The sequence below is a fragment of the Balaenoptera ricei genome, chromosome 13 (genome assembly GCF_028023285.1).
Source record: "Balaenoptera ricei isolate mBalRic1 chromosome 13, mBalRic1.hap2, whole genome shotgun sequence".
NCBI classification, from domain to species: Eukaryota; Metazoa; Chordata; class Mammalia; order Artiodactyla; family Balaenopteridae; genus Balaenoptera; species Balaenoptera ricei.
Window position 1 is genome coordinate 15,240,524 of NC_082651.1, and position 13,476 is coordinate 15,253,999.

At 45.9% G+C, this 13,476-nt stretch overlaps 1 protein-coding gene across 7 annotated transcripts in view; it reads left to right on the forward strand.

Moving 5' to 3' along the window:
- The window catches only part of REEP1 (receptor accessory protein 1), a 112,867-nt gene that overhangs the window by 68,679 nt on the left and 30,712 nt on the right, over nt 1-13,476 (forward strand). For all 7 annotated transcript variants that reach the window (XM_059942371.1, XM_059942376.1, XM_059942372.1 and 4 more), the window contains exons 4-5: nt 7,351-7,471; nt 9,978-10,091. In XM_059942371.1, the coding sequence (XP_059798354.1) occupies nt 7,351-7,471; nt 9,978-10,091 (235 nt within the window). The remainder of the gene's footprint in view (nt 1-7,350; nt 7,472-9,977; nt 10,092-13,476) is intronic.

Here is a 13,476-nt window from a genome sequence, read left to right on the forward strand (position 1 = left end):
TGGAAAGTGAGGGTCCCTTGCCTCTCTCCTGGCACCGTGGGCTCTGCTTCTGCAGGGAATGGTTCGTTGGGGCCCTTCCCTGCCTGCCTCAGCTCACAGCCTGGACACACCCTCAGCCTGCTTTCTCTTTTCCTGCCAACCTCCAGGTATTACAGATCATGGTCTCCTTCTAGGAGAATCCTTCCTCTCCATCCTCCCTCTCGCCCTGGGAATGGGCATGGGATAGACCCATCAGACACAGGGCCCTCTTTCCCTTTCAGGGAATGGACACCAACTCAGCTGCTCTAAGCTCTGTTTATAATTGAAAGGGGGGCAGGGTAGTCCTGCACCTTTTGGCTTCCTAGAAGCATCTTTAACTTTTGTTTACTTCCAGGACTGGAGATCACCCCTCACATGTATACTCTTCCCCTCACTCTTCACTCATCCCCATCCTGCTCTCTCCACCCCTCCACCAGGGCAGTTCCCTCTTCATTGGTAACTTTTAAAAACTTTCTATGTTGATGAAGACAGCAATTGTGTATGGTCACAGAAGAGATAGGATGGTGGCTTTTTTCACAATTTGTGTAAGTGATTTCATTTAATTTTTTAAAAACTATAAAATACTACATACACATGACAAAATAAAATTGAAACAATACACTAAAAAGTAAGTCCCTCCTCCCACAGGCCCTCAGGTCCCTCCCCAGAAGTACCACTGTTAAAAGTTAGTTGTGTTTTCAGGACTTCCCTGGTGGCGCAGTGGTTAAGAATCCACCTGCCACTGGAGGGGATGCGGGTTCGATCCCTGGTCTGGGAAGATCCCACATGCCGCGGAGCAACTAAGCTTGTGCACTACAACTTCTGAGCCTGTGCTCTAGAGCCCGCGAGCCACAACTACTGAGCCTGCATGCCTAAAACCCGTGCTCCGCAACAAGAGAAGCCACCGCAATGAGAAGCCCGCGCACTGCAACAAAGAGTAGCCCCCGCTCGCCACAGCTAGAGAAAGCCTGTGCGCAGCGATGATGACCCAATGCAGCCAAAAATAAATACATTTTAAAAAGTTAGTTGTGTTTTGGGAATTCCCTGGTGCTCCAGTAGTTTGGGCTCTGCGCTCTCACTGCTGAGGGCGTGGGTTCAATCCCTGGTCGGGGAACTAAGATCTCGCAAGCCACAAGGCCAAAAAAAAAAAAAGGTTAGTTGTGTTTTCTTCCAGAAATTTTCTATACACATTAATTGTATGTGTTTTTGACAGTTTCGTCACTTGCCCAACCCTCTTCGAAAACCCTTACCCCTTCAAGTGTGAAGGTGTTACATTGGGAGGATAGAGAGACTATACCTGCCCCATGCACCCCAGTGCTCTGCGTATGCCTTGGATGTGATGGTTGCATATGGCCTTTTCTCCTCAAACACGTCCTCAAGGTCAGGGCAGTTCAAGGGCTTATCCTTACGGAATGTGCAGGGTCCTTCACTTCTTGAATGAAGGCTGGGATGGCGGTACAATGGCTGGGAGTTGACTTAGTTGGTGGTGATTGTGTTGGTAGAGTCAAGATACCCCAAGGCCTCTGGGAAACACAGAATCTGAGTAGCCCAACCTGGAGGCTCTTGTGATGCATGGCAAGAGCCTGGTCCTGGTGTGATCATTCCAGAGGCAGTAGACATAACGTGCACTTCAGCGTTCGAAACACTGGGTCTTGAGGTGGGAGGCTGAGACTTTTAACCCAGGCATCAGCAAACTCTTTCTGTAGAGGTCCAGATAGGAAATAGTTTAGGTTTTGAGAGCCATACAGTCTTTCTCACAAGTGCTCAACTCTACCATTGTAGCACGAAAGCAGCCGTAGACAGTATGTAAATGAGTGGGCATGGCTGTATTCCAGTAAAACTTTATTTACTAACATAGGTTGTCACCATGGATTTGGCCCATGGGCCACGGGTTATTGAGGCCCCGGATCCATTCGAGCAAGCAACAGAGGCCACCTCTAATTAACTTAAGGAAAAGAAGAGAAAACAGTGAGACTTTGTTGGTAGATCCTGGAGTAAATCATGGAATGGAAGGAAAGCTGAACAACTATGAACTGGAAGGAGAGAAGCCGGCCACCTCGGGGACCCCAGCTCTGAAGCTCAGGGACTTTCCTTCTGTCCCTCAGCTGCCCGTCACTCCCCTCAGCACTGGTTATGCCCATGCTGAGGGCCTCCCAGTTCCAAATGTCACTCTCCAAGGGTGGACAATCTGATTGGCCCAGCTTAGGTCAGCTGTGACCTAGAGGTCACTTAGTACAAACAAGGCCACTGGGGACCTGCTTGAATATGTCTAGGACCGGGGGAGGGGAGGCAGCTCCCGGGGAGGCTGGTCGAGGAGGTGTCTCCACCACCTCCATATATTTGTAGAACCTACTGTGTGCAATTTCATGTGGGTGCTAGGTGGTTTAGTGAGAGTCAGCACCTCTAAGCAGCCTTCTGGGAAGGAAGCTCACCTTGGGGCGTTGCCAGTCCCAGTGAGGCACAGGTGTGGAGTACATCTCTCTCTCCTCCCATCTCATACTTTTCTTCTGCTGTGAAGTAGGTGCCTCATCTTGTCCTCTATTCTTCTATGTTGGTGGCTTAGGGGCAGGATTCTTTTTTCCGCTGTAGTGTGTGTGTGTGTGTGTGTGTGTGTGTGTGTGTGTGTGTGTGTGTCTGTCTGTCTGTCTGTCTGTCTAGCCTCCCTCCGTCCACGCTCTTCCCTTCCTTTCCTGTCCTGGCTAAGATACACAGCCTTTACTCCTACCCAGGATATCTCGTTCCACACTAGAGAGGTAGGGAGGTTTCCCACTTATGTTCTGTGGCGTGAGGCTTTAGATTTCAGCAGGAGCTCTCAGCTTCTTTTGATACCACGGGGCAGCTGGCATCCCCAGGGACCTTCTCAGGTGGCCCGCATGCCTTACCGACAGTCACTGGCAACTTAGACTAAAACTCGAGGCCCACTCAGTCCTAAGGTCATTTCCTCACTTAAATCTGCAAAGGGGAGAGGGCCCTCACCCACCAGAGAGTAATGTTTAGAGACTGCTGAGAGATTTGCTTTGGGCCTACCAAGGTTGAGCTGATGCCAGGTACACAGTAAGAATTATGAAGTGGATGTTTGTGAGCGGCGGATGGAGATTTGGAGAGAAGCAAGGCTCTTGATCCTCACTAAGACATTGTTCTGTATCACATTGCACATTATGGGGTCACCTGTTGGTTTCCGCTCTCCTGCTAGGTGATAAACCCCTAAGGGCGAGGACATGCCTAACCTAGCTTTGGTTTCCCTGAACTGCTTAGCACAGACCTTTCACCTCCCAGCTTTTCAATAGAATTTTCCCAATTCATTCAATTGAATGAATCAATCAATAAGCTAGTGGTTATCTTTGAGTAGAAACCGGGGCAGGAAAAAAGCTTGAGGAGAGAAATTGAAAGAAAACGTAGTGATTGCTAACAGTAGGAGGCAGTCTTGAGATTCGAGTTTTGCTACTAAGAAAAGACTCTAAAGGAGCCTACTTTTAACCAAAGTCCTGGAAAGGTCGAGAATTAGCAGGCTGTAACCTCTTCCTTTTTTCTTCTCTGGATATTCATGTCAGCTTTCTGCCCAAGGAACAGACCCATTCCATTGTGATTCTTCTACAACTGGTTGATTTCGCTTCAAAGGAAGCTCCATCACTCAAAGTGGACAGGGGAAGACAGAGGAGCCCTCTGTGTCCTGGTCTAGAGATGCCAGGGGACCACCAAGTGAAGTCTGCTACCCCAATTGGTCATTGGAGATGCTTTGCCAGACTGACAAGAGAAGGTTTGGGAGGTGAAGCCAGAAGGTTAGGAGGCAGGAAGGTTTTCAAAGGCTGTGTCAGCATGGATGGGGCACCTGGGAAAGATCCTGAAGAACAGGAGTTTCAGTAGCAGGCTGGCCAGAGAGTAAAGGGTCTCTGGCAGCCCAGAAGGATTGCTCAGGATCTAATGTTCACCCCCCCACACCCCCGCCCAGCCTGGGGCAGGCTCTTAGGGTTGGTCCTACACTGTGGGGATGTGACTGTGGGGAATCAGACTCTTGTACCTATGTTTGCACAGAAGTACAACCTCTCTCTGTAAATCAGATGCCCGCAGAAATTCCACCTCTGGGCATTTTCCTAAAGGCACGTTAGCATAGGTACGTATAGAAGCACGCTCCAGGAGATTCACTGCAGCTCTGTTGTAGTAGCCAAAGATTGTAACCTTTGTAAATATCCATTCATGGGGGTCTGGGTAGATGCTCATGCCCCCATACACAGCCATTAAGAAGAGTGACTAATAAGAACCTGCTGTATAAAAAAATAAATGAAATAAAATTCAAAAATTCAGAAAAAAAAAAAAAAAGAAGGGTGAGGCCTGGGGAATTCCCTGGCGGTCCAGTGGTTAGGACTCCGCGCTTTCACTGCCAGGGCCCGGGTTCGATCCCTGGTTGGGGAACTAAGATCCCGCAAGCCACGCGGCGCAGCCAAAAAAAAAAAATCCCCAAAGTGTACTGTTAATCGCGTGTGTGCGGTCGGGGGAAGCAAGGTGTAGGAGGGGTGCAGAGAATGCCACTAGGTGAGCATGGGGGACATTACGGGAGTCATATATACCCACACAATTTTATATCATAGCCCTAGTCCACTTCTGGAAGGATGCACAAGAAGCTGGTGATGTTTATGCTTTTGGAAAAGCATCCAGGATGGGAAGGAGACTCTGCTATATACTCTTTGGGACTTCTAGAATTTTTTAAACTATGTGCACGCATGACCTATTTTTTTTTTAAAACCCGTCTTTTACATAATAAACAAAAGAGCAGCAGTGCGACAGAACCCCCTGGGATTATCCGTGAATCTTGGGTTGATGCCTGAGCTTTGCAGGTTCATTTGTCCCTTGGGGCTGACAAATACTTCTTTTCCAGACAAAACTTCCTTCATTGTTCATCCCCAGAGTGTTCAATTACGGGAGAATCACACCTCTCTTCCTTCAGCTCCTTCCCTTTTCTGGCTGTGAAACATTAAACAATCTTGACATGAAAGTGTCCTTTAGTTGCTAAGGGAATGTTCAGGAAGGGCCTGCCAGAAGCAGAAGGCAGTGGACTAGGATGAGGAAAGGAGGAGGGGGTGGAGCCGCTGATTGGAGTGACGTGAGAGTTAAAGGGCTCTGAAGTGACTTGCTAGAAATTGCTCTTTGTTTTGGCTCTCTTATCAGGAAGGATGCCTGAGAGGGGTTTACTTTTCTGATTCCTCAGACTAGCCCAGGTGTCACTTTCCCTCATCGCATCTGTTTTGATGGTACCCAGACTTTGTTTTCAGGTCTGGTAAGACATGCAGACACAGAAATGACTATCATGAAGGAATAAGTTCGTTATATTCACAGATCCCTAGAGGTACAGCCCGCTGCGCAGAGCCACATGGGGAAGCACGGGGCTGATCGGGAAACAGAGGCAGGAAGTGTGGGCAAGAGACTGTATTGTGGTTTCCACGGGAGAGGCTGTCTCTCCAGAGTCAGCAAGGTCCCAAGATGTCAAAGCATCAGAGTACAGAAAGTTTAAAAATATGGTTAATACACATCCGGCCTGCCAAGTATGGTTGCACAGGTTGTTCATAGCACAAGATATCTGGCCAAGGAGGCGAGTGGAGCTGAAATTCAGATGAAGCCCTGTTTGCAAGCCATGTGCTCGCAGGACTGCACCAGCTGAAGGGCTTGGCTTTTCCTCACACGTGCAGAGGCACCACATGGGTTAGCAGAGGCCCGTGATGGCACTTGTCTCAGGTTGCTGTTCTATATTAATTGTGATGATTTGAGCAATCTCTGTTTCCTTGACTGGACTACCAGTTCCAAGGACGCCAGAACCTTGTCTATGTTTCCCGCTAGACTGGAAGCTCCAAGAGAGCAGGGGTCAGGCCTTCTTTGCTCCCCATTGTCTCCTTGGTGCTCAGCACCAGCTGCCACGTATGGGTGCCGGGTGAGTGTTTATGGGATGCATAAACGAATGGCATGCAGGACTTTAAACTTCAGAATCGTATGTTATCTGTACCCTGAACTCTTCTTTCTTTTTTTTTTTTAAAAAACATTTTTATTTATTATTTATTTATTATTGGCTGTGTTGGGTCTTTGTTTCTGTGCGAGGGCTTCCTCTAGTTGCGGCAAACGGGGACCACTCTTCATCGCGATGCGCGGGCCTCTCACTATCGCGGCCTCTCTTGTTGCGGAGCACAGGCTACAGACGCGCAGGCTCAGTAGTTGTGGCTCACGGGCCTAGTTGCTCCGCGGCATGTGGGATCCTTCCATACCAGGACTCGAACCCGTGTCCCCTGCATTGGCAGGCAGACTCTCAACCACCGCGCCACCAGGGAAGCCCCTGAACTCTTCTTTCTTTTCGCACCAAAAAGATCAAGACCTTTTTGCCTGCTGTTGGTTTTTTAAATTAAATTTAATTTTTTTTAATTGAAGTATAGTTGATTTACAATGATGTGTTTGTTTCAGGTGTAAGCAAAGTGATTCAGTTATATATATATATATTTTTTTTTCAGATTCTTTTCTCTTATGGGTTATTACAAAATGTTAAGTATAGTTCCCTGTGTTATACAGTAGGTCATTGTTGGTATCTATTTTATATATAGTAGTGTGTATATATTAACCCCAAACTCCTAATTGATCCCTCCCCCCCTCCCCTCCAGCCTGCTGTTGATTTGAGCAGGGTGAGTAACGTCCTCTTTCCTGGCAAGAATTGGGCTCCCATCCCTGCCTCTTTGGGGACTAAGAAGATAGCCAAGGAGGGGAGGCTTTCATTCTCAGTCTGGCGATTCTTTGTCAGCTCTGCCCTACTGAAAATCCTTCTTGGCCTCCAGTGAAGAGTGAATGACCGGGAAACTGGGCACAGCTGGTTGTGGCATCTGGGCCTGCAGGAGCCCCGGCTGCAACCGAAATGAGCAGAGCTCGGAAGGAAGCTCCAGCTGCTGTCAAGCACGGTCATAGGGTGATTGCTGGAGAGACCCCAGGTCCCTGGCTTGCTTGACAGCAAAAGAAAACACGAACCGGCTTTGGGAATTCCCTGGCTGTCCGGTGGTTAGGACTCAGTGCTTTCACTGTTGAGGGTCCAGGTTCAATCCCTGGTTGGGGAACGAAGATCTCACAAGCTGAGCTGTATGGACAAAGAGAAAAAAAAAAAAAGAAAAAAATGAACTGGCTTTCAAGAGGCCTTGGGCTTGTGCCTTGGATGTGCTTGTGTGTGCATACACCTTCATGGGAATCTGGGGGCCAGGCGGCCGTGTGCAGGCAGGAGAGGTGTCTATGCCCCCAGGTCTCATGTTTCAAAGGCTCAGGGCGGAGTTGCCGAGAACCTAATGGAATGTGTATTTTCTCATCTCTCTCCAGGTTTCCGTTCTATTATGAACTGAAAATAGCATTTGTAGCCTGGCTGCTGTCTCCCTACACAAAAGGCTCCAGCCTCCTCTATAGGAAGTTTGTACATCCCACGCTGTCTTCAAAAGAAAAGGTAATTTATGTTGCTCTGCCTTGCACTCCTTCCAGCGAGTGAAAAAATTTTTTAAAGTGATTTAAAAAAAAAAAGGCAGATTGTTTTATTGCAGGAGACTCTCAATTGACTCTTATTTTCCCCCTCCAACATTTGTTCCTTCTAATCTTTCTTTTTTAAGTCTATTTTTATGACCTGTTTAGAAATAGTGGTGAAATTCTCAAAAGGATATTATTCATCATTATTTATTGTAAAACATTTCCATACATTGAAATAAAAAACAGAAAAGGTTCACTCATAATTCAACTTCCCAAACTGAATTTCCTTCCTTTTATCAGGCTCAGCCCCTATCCTTTTGCAGATAGGATTTTTACATAGACTATTAAAATACTTCAAAAACTTAACATAAACAGGAAAGTTGAAGCCTAGAGAGATTAAATGGTTTGAACTTGTACCCAGATAGCTGCTAACAGAGACTGGAATATAATAAATTTCTAGTACGTTTGCTTTATTGTTCAATGATAAAATGTATGCTACCAATGAAATACCTGCTACTTCAGTAATTATCAGTCAATAAGTATTAATGAGAATAGTCATAATAATTTGTTTCATGCTGTTTATCTTTTGTGTTTGCTTCGCTTCAAAGTACTTCACATACGTCCTTGAAATGAAAATGTAGGTTTGTCTATTGTCAGAGATGGAAAAAATAAGATAGGGAGAAATTGCAGGAAGGGGTCAACAATAACTAAGGATTCAAGGAGGAATTACAACTTACACCTCTTGAAAAGAAATTTAAGCTACTTATAAGATAATGTCACTGTCTATAAAATTATTTTTTGTTTAACATCTCCACTGAACCTAATTTGCCGGATTTGCTTTCAATGGATTGTTCCATTGTTTTCTTAAGATTTTATACAATAGTAGATGCCGAGACCACTAAAATAAACATGACCTCTGTCTTATTAATTCGTTTGGTAGCTCCTTTTTTAAGTTCAATCCAGTCTGTGAAACGTTTCTTTAAAATAAAATTTTAAGCGTACATTAAAAAACAAAACAAAAAACCACTCCAAATCAAAAAGCAACAACAAAAAAGCTGAGCAGATGCAATATTTATCTTCTGAGATCTTAGACACCATGGCATATCATCCTTTTTCACTTGGTCTTCCTAATGACCCACGACAATCACCACACATAGTATATAGTTCCTTCTGTTGACTTCTTATCTTAGAATAAATTCTCAGGAGTGGGATTACTGGGTCCAACATTGTATAATTCATTAATGATAGTATATGACTTTCTAAACTGATTGTGTGGTAGGATTCTACAGTGTGAATTAGGAGCACTGTTGGTAGCTTGATATATTCATTTCTATTGCTTCTGAAAGTTGGATACTTTGGACTTCCAGGGGAAGCCTTTGAGTATATTGTTTGGATGAGCAGCCTACTGTAGATGTTTCTGAGAATCCGTTTAGGAACTAGGACACACTTCCCGTCTCAGCGGGTGGATTTTGAGGAATGGTAATCCCTGTCTCGACCTGGTTATCAAATCTCTATTCTTCCTACTTCCCTTTCTCCAAACACTGGACTTACCCTGAAGCTGCCAATGTAATTTCCATTGAAGTGAAGGTGACTGACCCTTAAGAGCTGCCAAGAATCACTTCTGGAGTCAGCCAGGGGTCACAATGGAAACTTAGTGTTGTGACTTCCTGAAGAAGCTTAAACAAGGACAAGGCAGGGGGTTGACTGCCCACCTGCATACCTCAAAGCGAAGGAAGTGCACCGATGTGCTGAACTTCAAATGAAATGGAGGCCAAGTGTCATTGACTGAACTCTGCAGTGAGCTCCTGTGATTACACAACAGCTGTTTTCTTAAAACAGTGACAACAACAACCCAACCCAAACCAAACAAACAAAAAGAATGAGCCAGCGTTGATTCAAATTTGAACTAAACCAATATCTTACTTGGTCTTGATCCCTGAAGTAGGTGTCAATCCTCTTTCCCACCTCACCTTTACCTTGTGGTATGATGCTAGATGACTTCTAATTTCTGCTTTTATTTTGTTATCTGTAAAATGATCTTCTCTATCAACAAAAATAACACCTATTTCTTTCTACGTCCTAATCCCTCCCATCGATATATACATGGGGAAGGATTTGGATATTGTATGAAATAGCTATGGAATAATAGAATTTCAGAGCTGCCGGGGCCTGACCTCCTTGAGATAAGGAAGATGACAATGGTTGTTGGTTATTGAAACCAGCCACCGTGTCAGGTGCTTTCCTGGAATGATCGCATGTAATCCTCACCTTGCTCCACAAGTTAGATGCCGCCAGGGTCCTCATTTTTCAGAAGACAGAACCGTGAATAGAGGCTAAGTACTTGCCCGGGTCTGACAGCCAGTTAGTGGCAATGCCAGAGAGAATCAGTGATTGGGCAAGCCCCCAAGCTCAGCGCTCAGGAGAAGGGAGAAAGAACAGAGATTTATTTGAGCTTTCCAACTCAGTGTGCCTCTTCTTTCCTTTGACAGGAAATCGATGATTGCCTGGTCCAAGCAAAAGACCGAAGTTATGACGCCCTTGTGCACTTTGGGAAGCGAGGCTTGAACGTGGCAGCCACGGCGGCGGTGATGGCTGCTTCCAAGGTACCATGCTGGGACCTGACCACCATGGCTGTAACTTGCCCAGAGACAGGCTAAGGACCAATCAGGTTCCTCATCCTTTTTGGGGTCCCATTGAAAATCTGAGGGGAAAAAGGGTGAATCTTGCCCCCAGAAAACTGCACACCCACACACACAAATGATTTATGCAATATTGAGAGGTTCCCAGAGCCCCTGAAGCTCATCTGTGGGTCTCATGTTAAGAACCTCTAAAGTACTTGGAGTGTAATCCTTGGACGCAGAGAAGAGAGAAGGGGAGGGGAGGGAGCTCTTCTCTGCAATTTCCTAGGGTGCCCTGGGAGAGTCACCTAAATAGACAGGTGCAGAGACTTATTACCTGAGTGAGTGGGTGCACTTCATGCTCACGTGGCCCCACAGATCCAGGGGAAGGAACCCAGGGTCCTAGAATAAGTTGAGTGGCTCAAACGTGGAGGACAATGATATGTGTAGCAGCAGTAACTAGAGGTAGAGGAGGTTTGAAATAAATACTGGTCTTGTGGGATATTGTGATATAAGCAATTACTTCCTTCTTTTTTCCACCCAGCCCTGTTCAAAGGCCCTCCGTGTTCCTTCCCAGCTTCCTCTCCCATCACATTCTCCTTGTCGTTTTGTCAGCTTCTCGTTATGTGCTCAGCCCTGAAAAATTAAATTGGTAGATGTTTACTCTCAGAGCAAATTCAGCAGGTTGCCCTAGTGTTTCCTGGTGACAACACCTTCCTCCAAATCCCAAGGTAGAGTAGGGGTCTACAGTTGGCTGACGGTGGAGGAAAGGCAGTTACGCTTATGTCTGGAGAGATACGATGGTTGGTAGGTGAGCTGTATTAGCAAAGGGAAGCTATGAGTCCTGGGTGGCGATGTGAGGGTTTGGGGGAAAGAGAGGGTAGAGCTGTGAAAGGGTTTGGAAGAGGACGATTAATACAGATTTTCATGCTCCATGGGCTCCCGGTGGATGGTGGGATGGAGGGTGTTTTTTTTGTTTGTTTGTTTTTTTGTTTTTTTTTTTAACATCTTTATTGGAGTATAATTGCTTTACAATGGTGTGCTAGTTTCTGCTTTATAACAAAGTGAATCAGTTATACATATACATATGTTCCCATATCGCTTCCCTCTTGCGTCTCCTTCCCTCCCACCCGGATGGAGGGTGTTGATCGCCAGTTGGGTCAGGGGACTGAGCTGGGTTTTCTGGGCCCTGAAGCAGGGAGGGGCACTTTAGGAGCATTTCTGGGAGAAAAACTTAGCACACAGGGCTGGGAGTTTGAAAAGCACCTTCCACATAAAGTCAAGGAGTTCTGCAGACAAAGGCTGGCGGGGAGACAGGAGAACCAAAGGGGAGTGATTCCTATTTCAGAGAAGGACCAGGTGCTTCTGTAACACAGAACCATAGTGAAGTGTTCCGCTGGTACCTGGAGGGGCCCTGTCCACCATAGGTACAATAGTAGCTGGCAAAGCGATGAATCCCAATGATTATCATTGGAGGGGAAATTCCGCTTTGGTATCTGGAGGAGATGTATCAGGATTTACAAAGAGCAGTGAATTCCAAGATCCTTCTGTTTGAGGTGCAATCGTTTTAGGCTTTTGTGTTTAAGCTGAAAGAAAAGAGAACTCAGAATTGCTAAATTCTGAATTCATCAGGCTAACTTTGCCACATAAAGCTACAGAAGCCTCCCAGGCCCTCTCTCCACCCCATCTTCTTTGCTTCTGCACCTGAAGGAAGATAGGTTACTGCTCTTTTCTCAGCTCAGTTGTAGAACATCAATGTGCTATATTTATCAGGGTGGCTCAGTACGGGTCACCAGGCCACTCAGCCGTGTGTGTAAATTATATTCTTATGGTAATTCTGTAGGGCCATCCTTTTCCAGGTCTGCCTCAAGCTGGAGCCTCCTGAGTCTTGATACCGTCTTGGCCAGTCACTGCCAGTCCCTCTGACCACCAGGGAAGCCCGTGAGCCTAGGCCTCCAGCCGGGCACCTTACAACTAACCTGAAGGAAGCTCTAGATAGTCTGAAACTTGCCTCAGAAAATAACTGCTCATTAGTTCTTTCTAGTTGGGCTAAAGTAGTGATGGACGCCTGCTTCCTGCTGAATTTGGTTTCAGACAAGAAAATTTTCTGCCTTGTGTGGGCTTTGCGTTTCCTCTCTAAATATCTTGAGAGAGAAAACACTCTTTCCCCAAAATAATGCCCTCTTGTCAGTCGCTGTTAGACTGAGGAACAAATCCTGAGAGCAGGTGAGGGGATTAAGAAGAGACGGGGTCAGGAGGATGGTGTACAAGCACACACACACTTTATCTCCCATCAAAACTCTTTTTATAGATTGCAGTAGGCAATACACGTTTTTGTTAAAATCACAAGACAGAATCATCTGACAGTATTTCCTTAATGTTGAAGTTATAGTACAAAACATTCTGCGAACCAGAATATAAACATGCATGAGAACAGACCATGATTACCGAAACATGCCAAGGACAAACTATAGTTAGAGAAACCGCAAGCAACCTCATGGGCCAAGACTCATATCTTCTCTAATAACTCTTTCGGGTCCTGTCAAGAATTAAGCAGGACTTTGCCATGCTTTAAGCTGCAAGAACTGTGTTAGCTTGCAGCTGGTTCCCGACACCCTCTGTTTTTGAAACAGATGTGTACTTAAAAAAAAGAAAAGAAAAGAAAAAGAAGAAGTAAAATTCAACCTGGCTGAGGGATAGATCAGTGGTTTCCATAGTAACAATGGACCACTCCAGGCCGCGGCCAAAGGATGATAAGTCATCACTGGGTTCAAATCTGGCTTTAGTATCCAAACCACCTGGGAAGCTTTGTTTTTCATTTTTAAACAGATTCTCAGATATGCTGAATCAGAATCTCAGGCAGTGAGCCCTTGAATCTCTATTTTTAACAAGTTCCCCAGATGATTTTTAAACAGCCAACTCAGACTTCCCTGGTGGCTCAGTGGTTAAGAATCCCCCTGCCAATGCAGGGGACACGGGTTTGAGCCCTGGTCCGGGAAGATCCCACATGCCGCGGAGCAACTAAGCCTGTGTGCCACAACTACTGAGCCTGCGCTCTAGAGCCAGCAAGCCACAACTACTGAGCCTGTGTGCCGCAACTACTGAAGCTCCTGCCCCTAGAGCCCTTGCTCCCCAACAAAGAGAAGCCAGCTCGATGAGAAGCCCTTGCACTGCAATGAAGAGAAGTCCCCGCTCACCGCAACTAGAGAAAGCCTGCGTGCAGCAACAAAGACCCAACGCAGCCAAAAATAAATAAACAAAATAAATAAATATATTTTAAAAAATAAATAAATAAAATAAACAGCCAACTCTTTACAGGTCACTGCCTGAGGGCCCATCCAGAACCGTACTCCACAGGTGATTAGGGTTA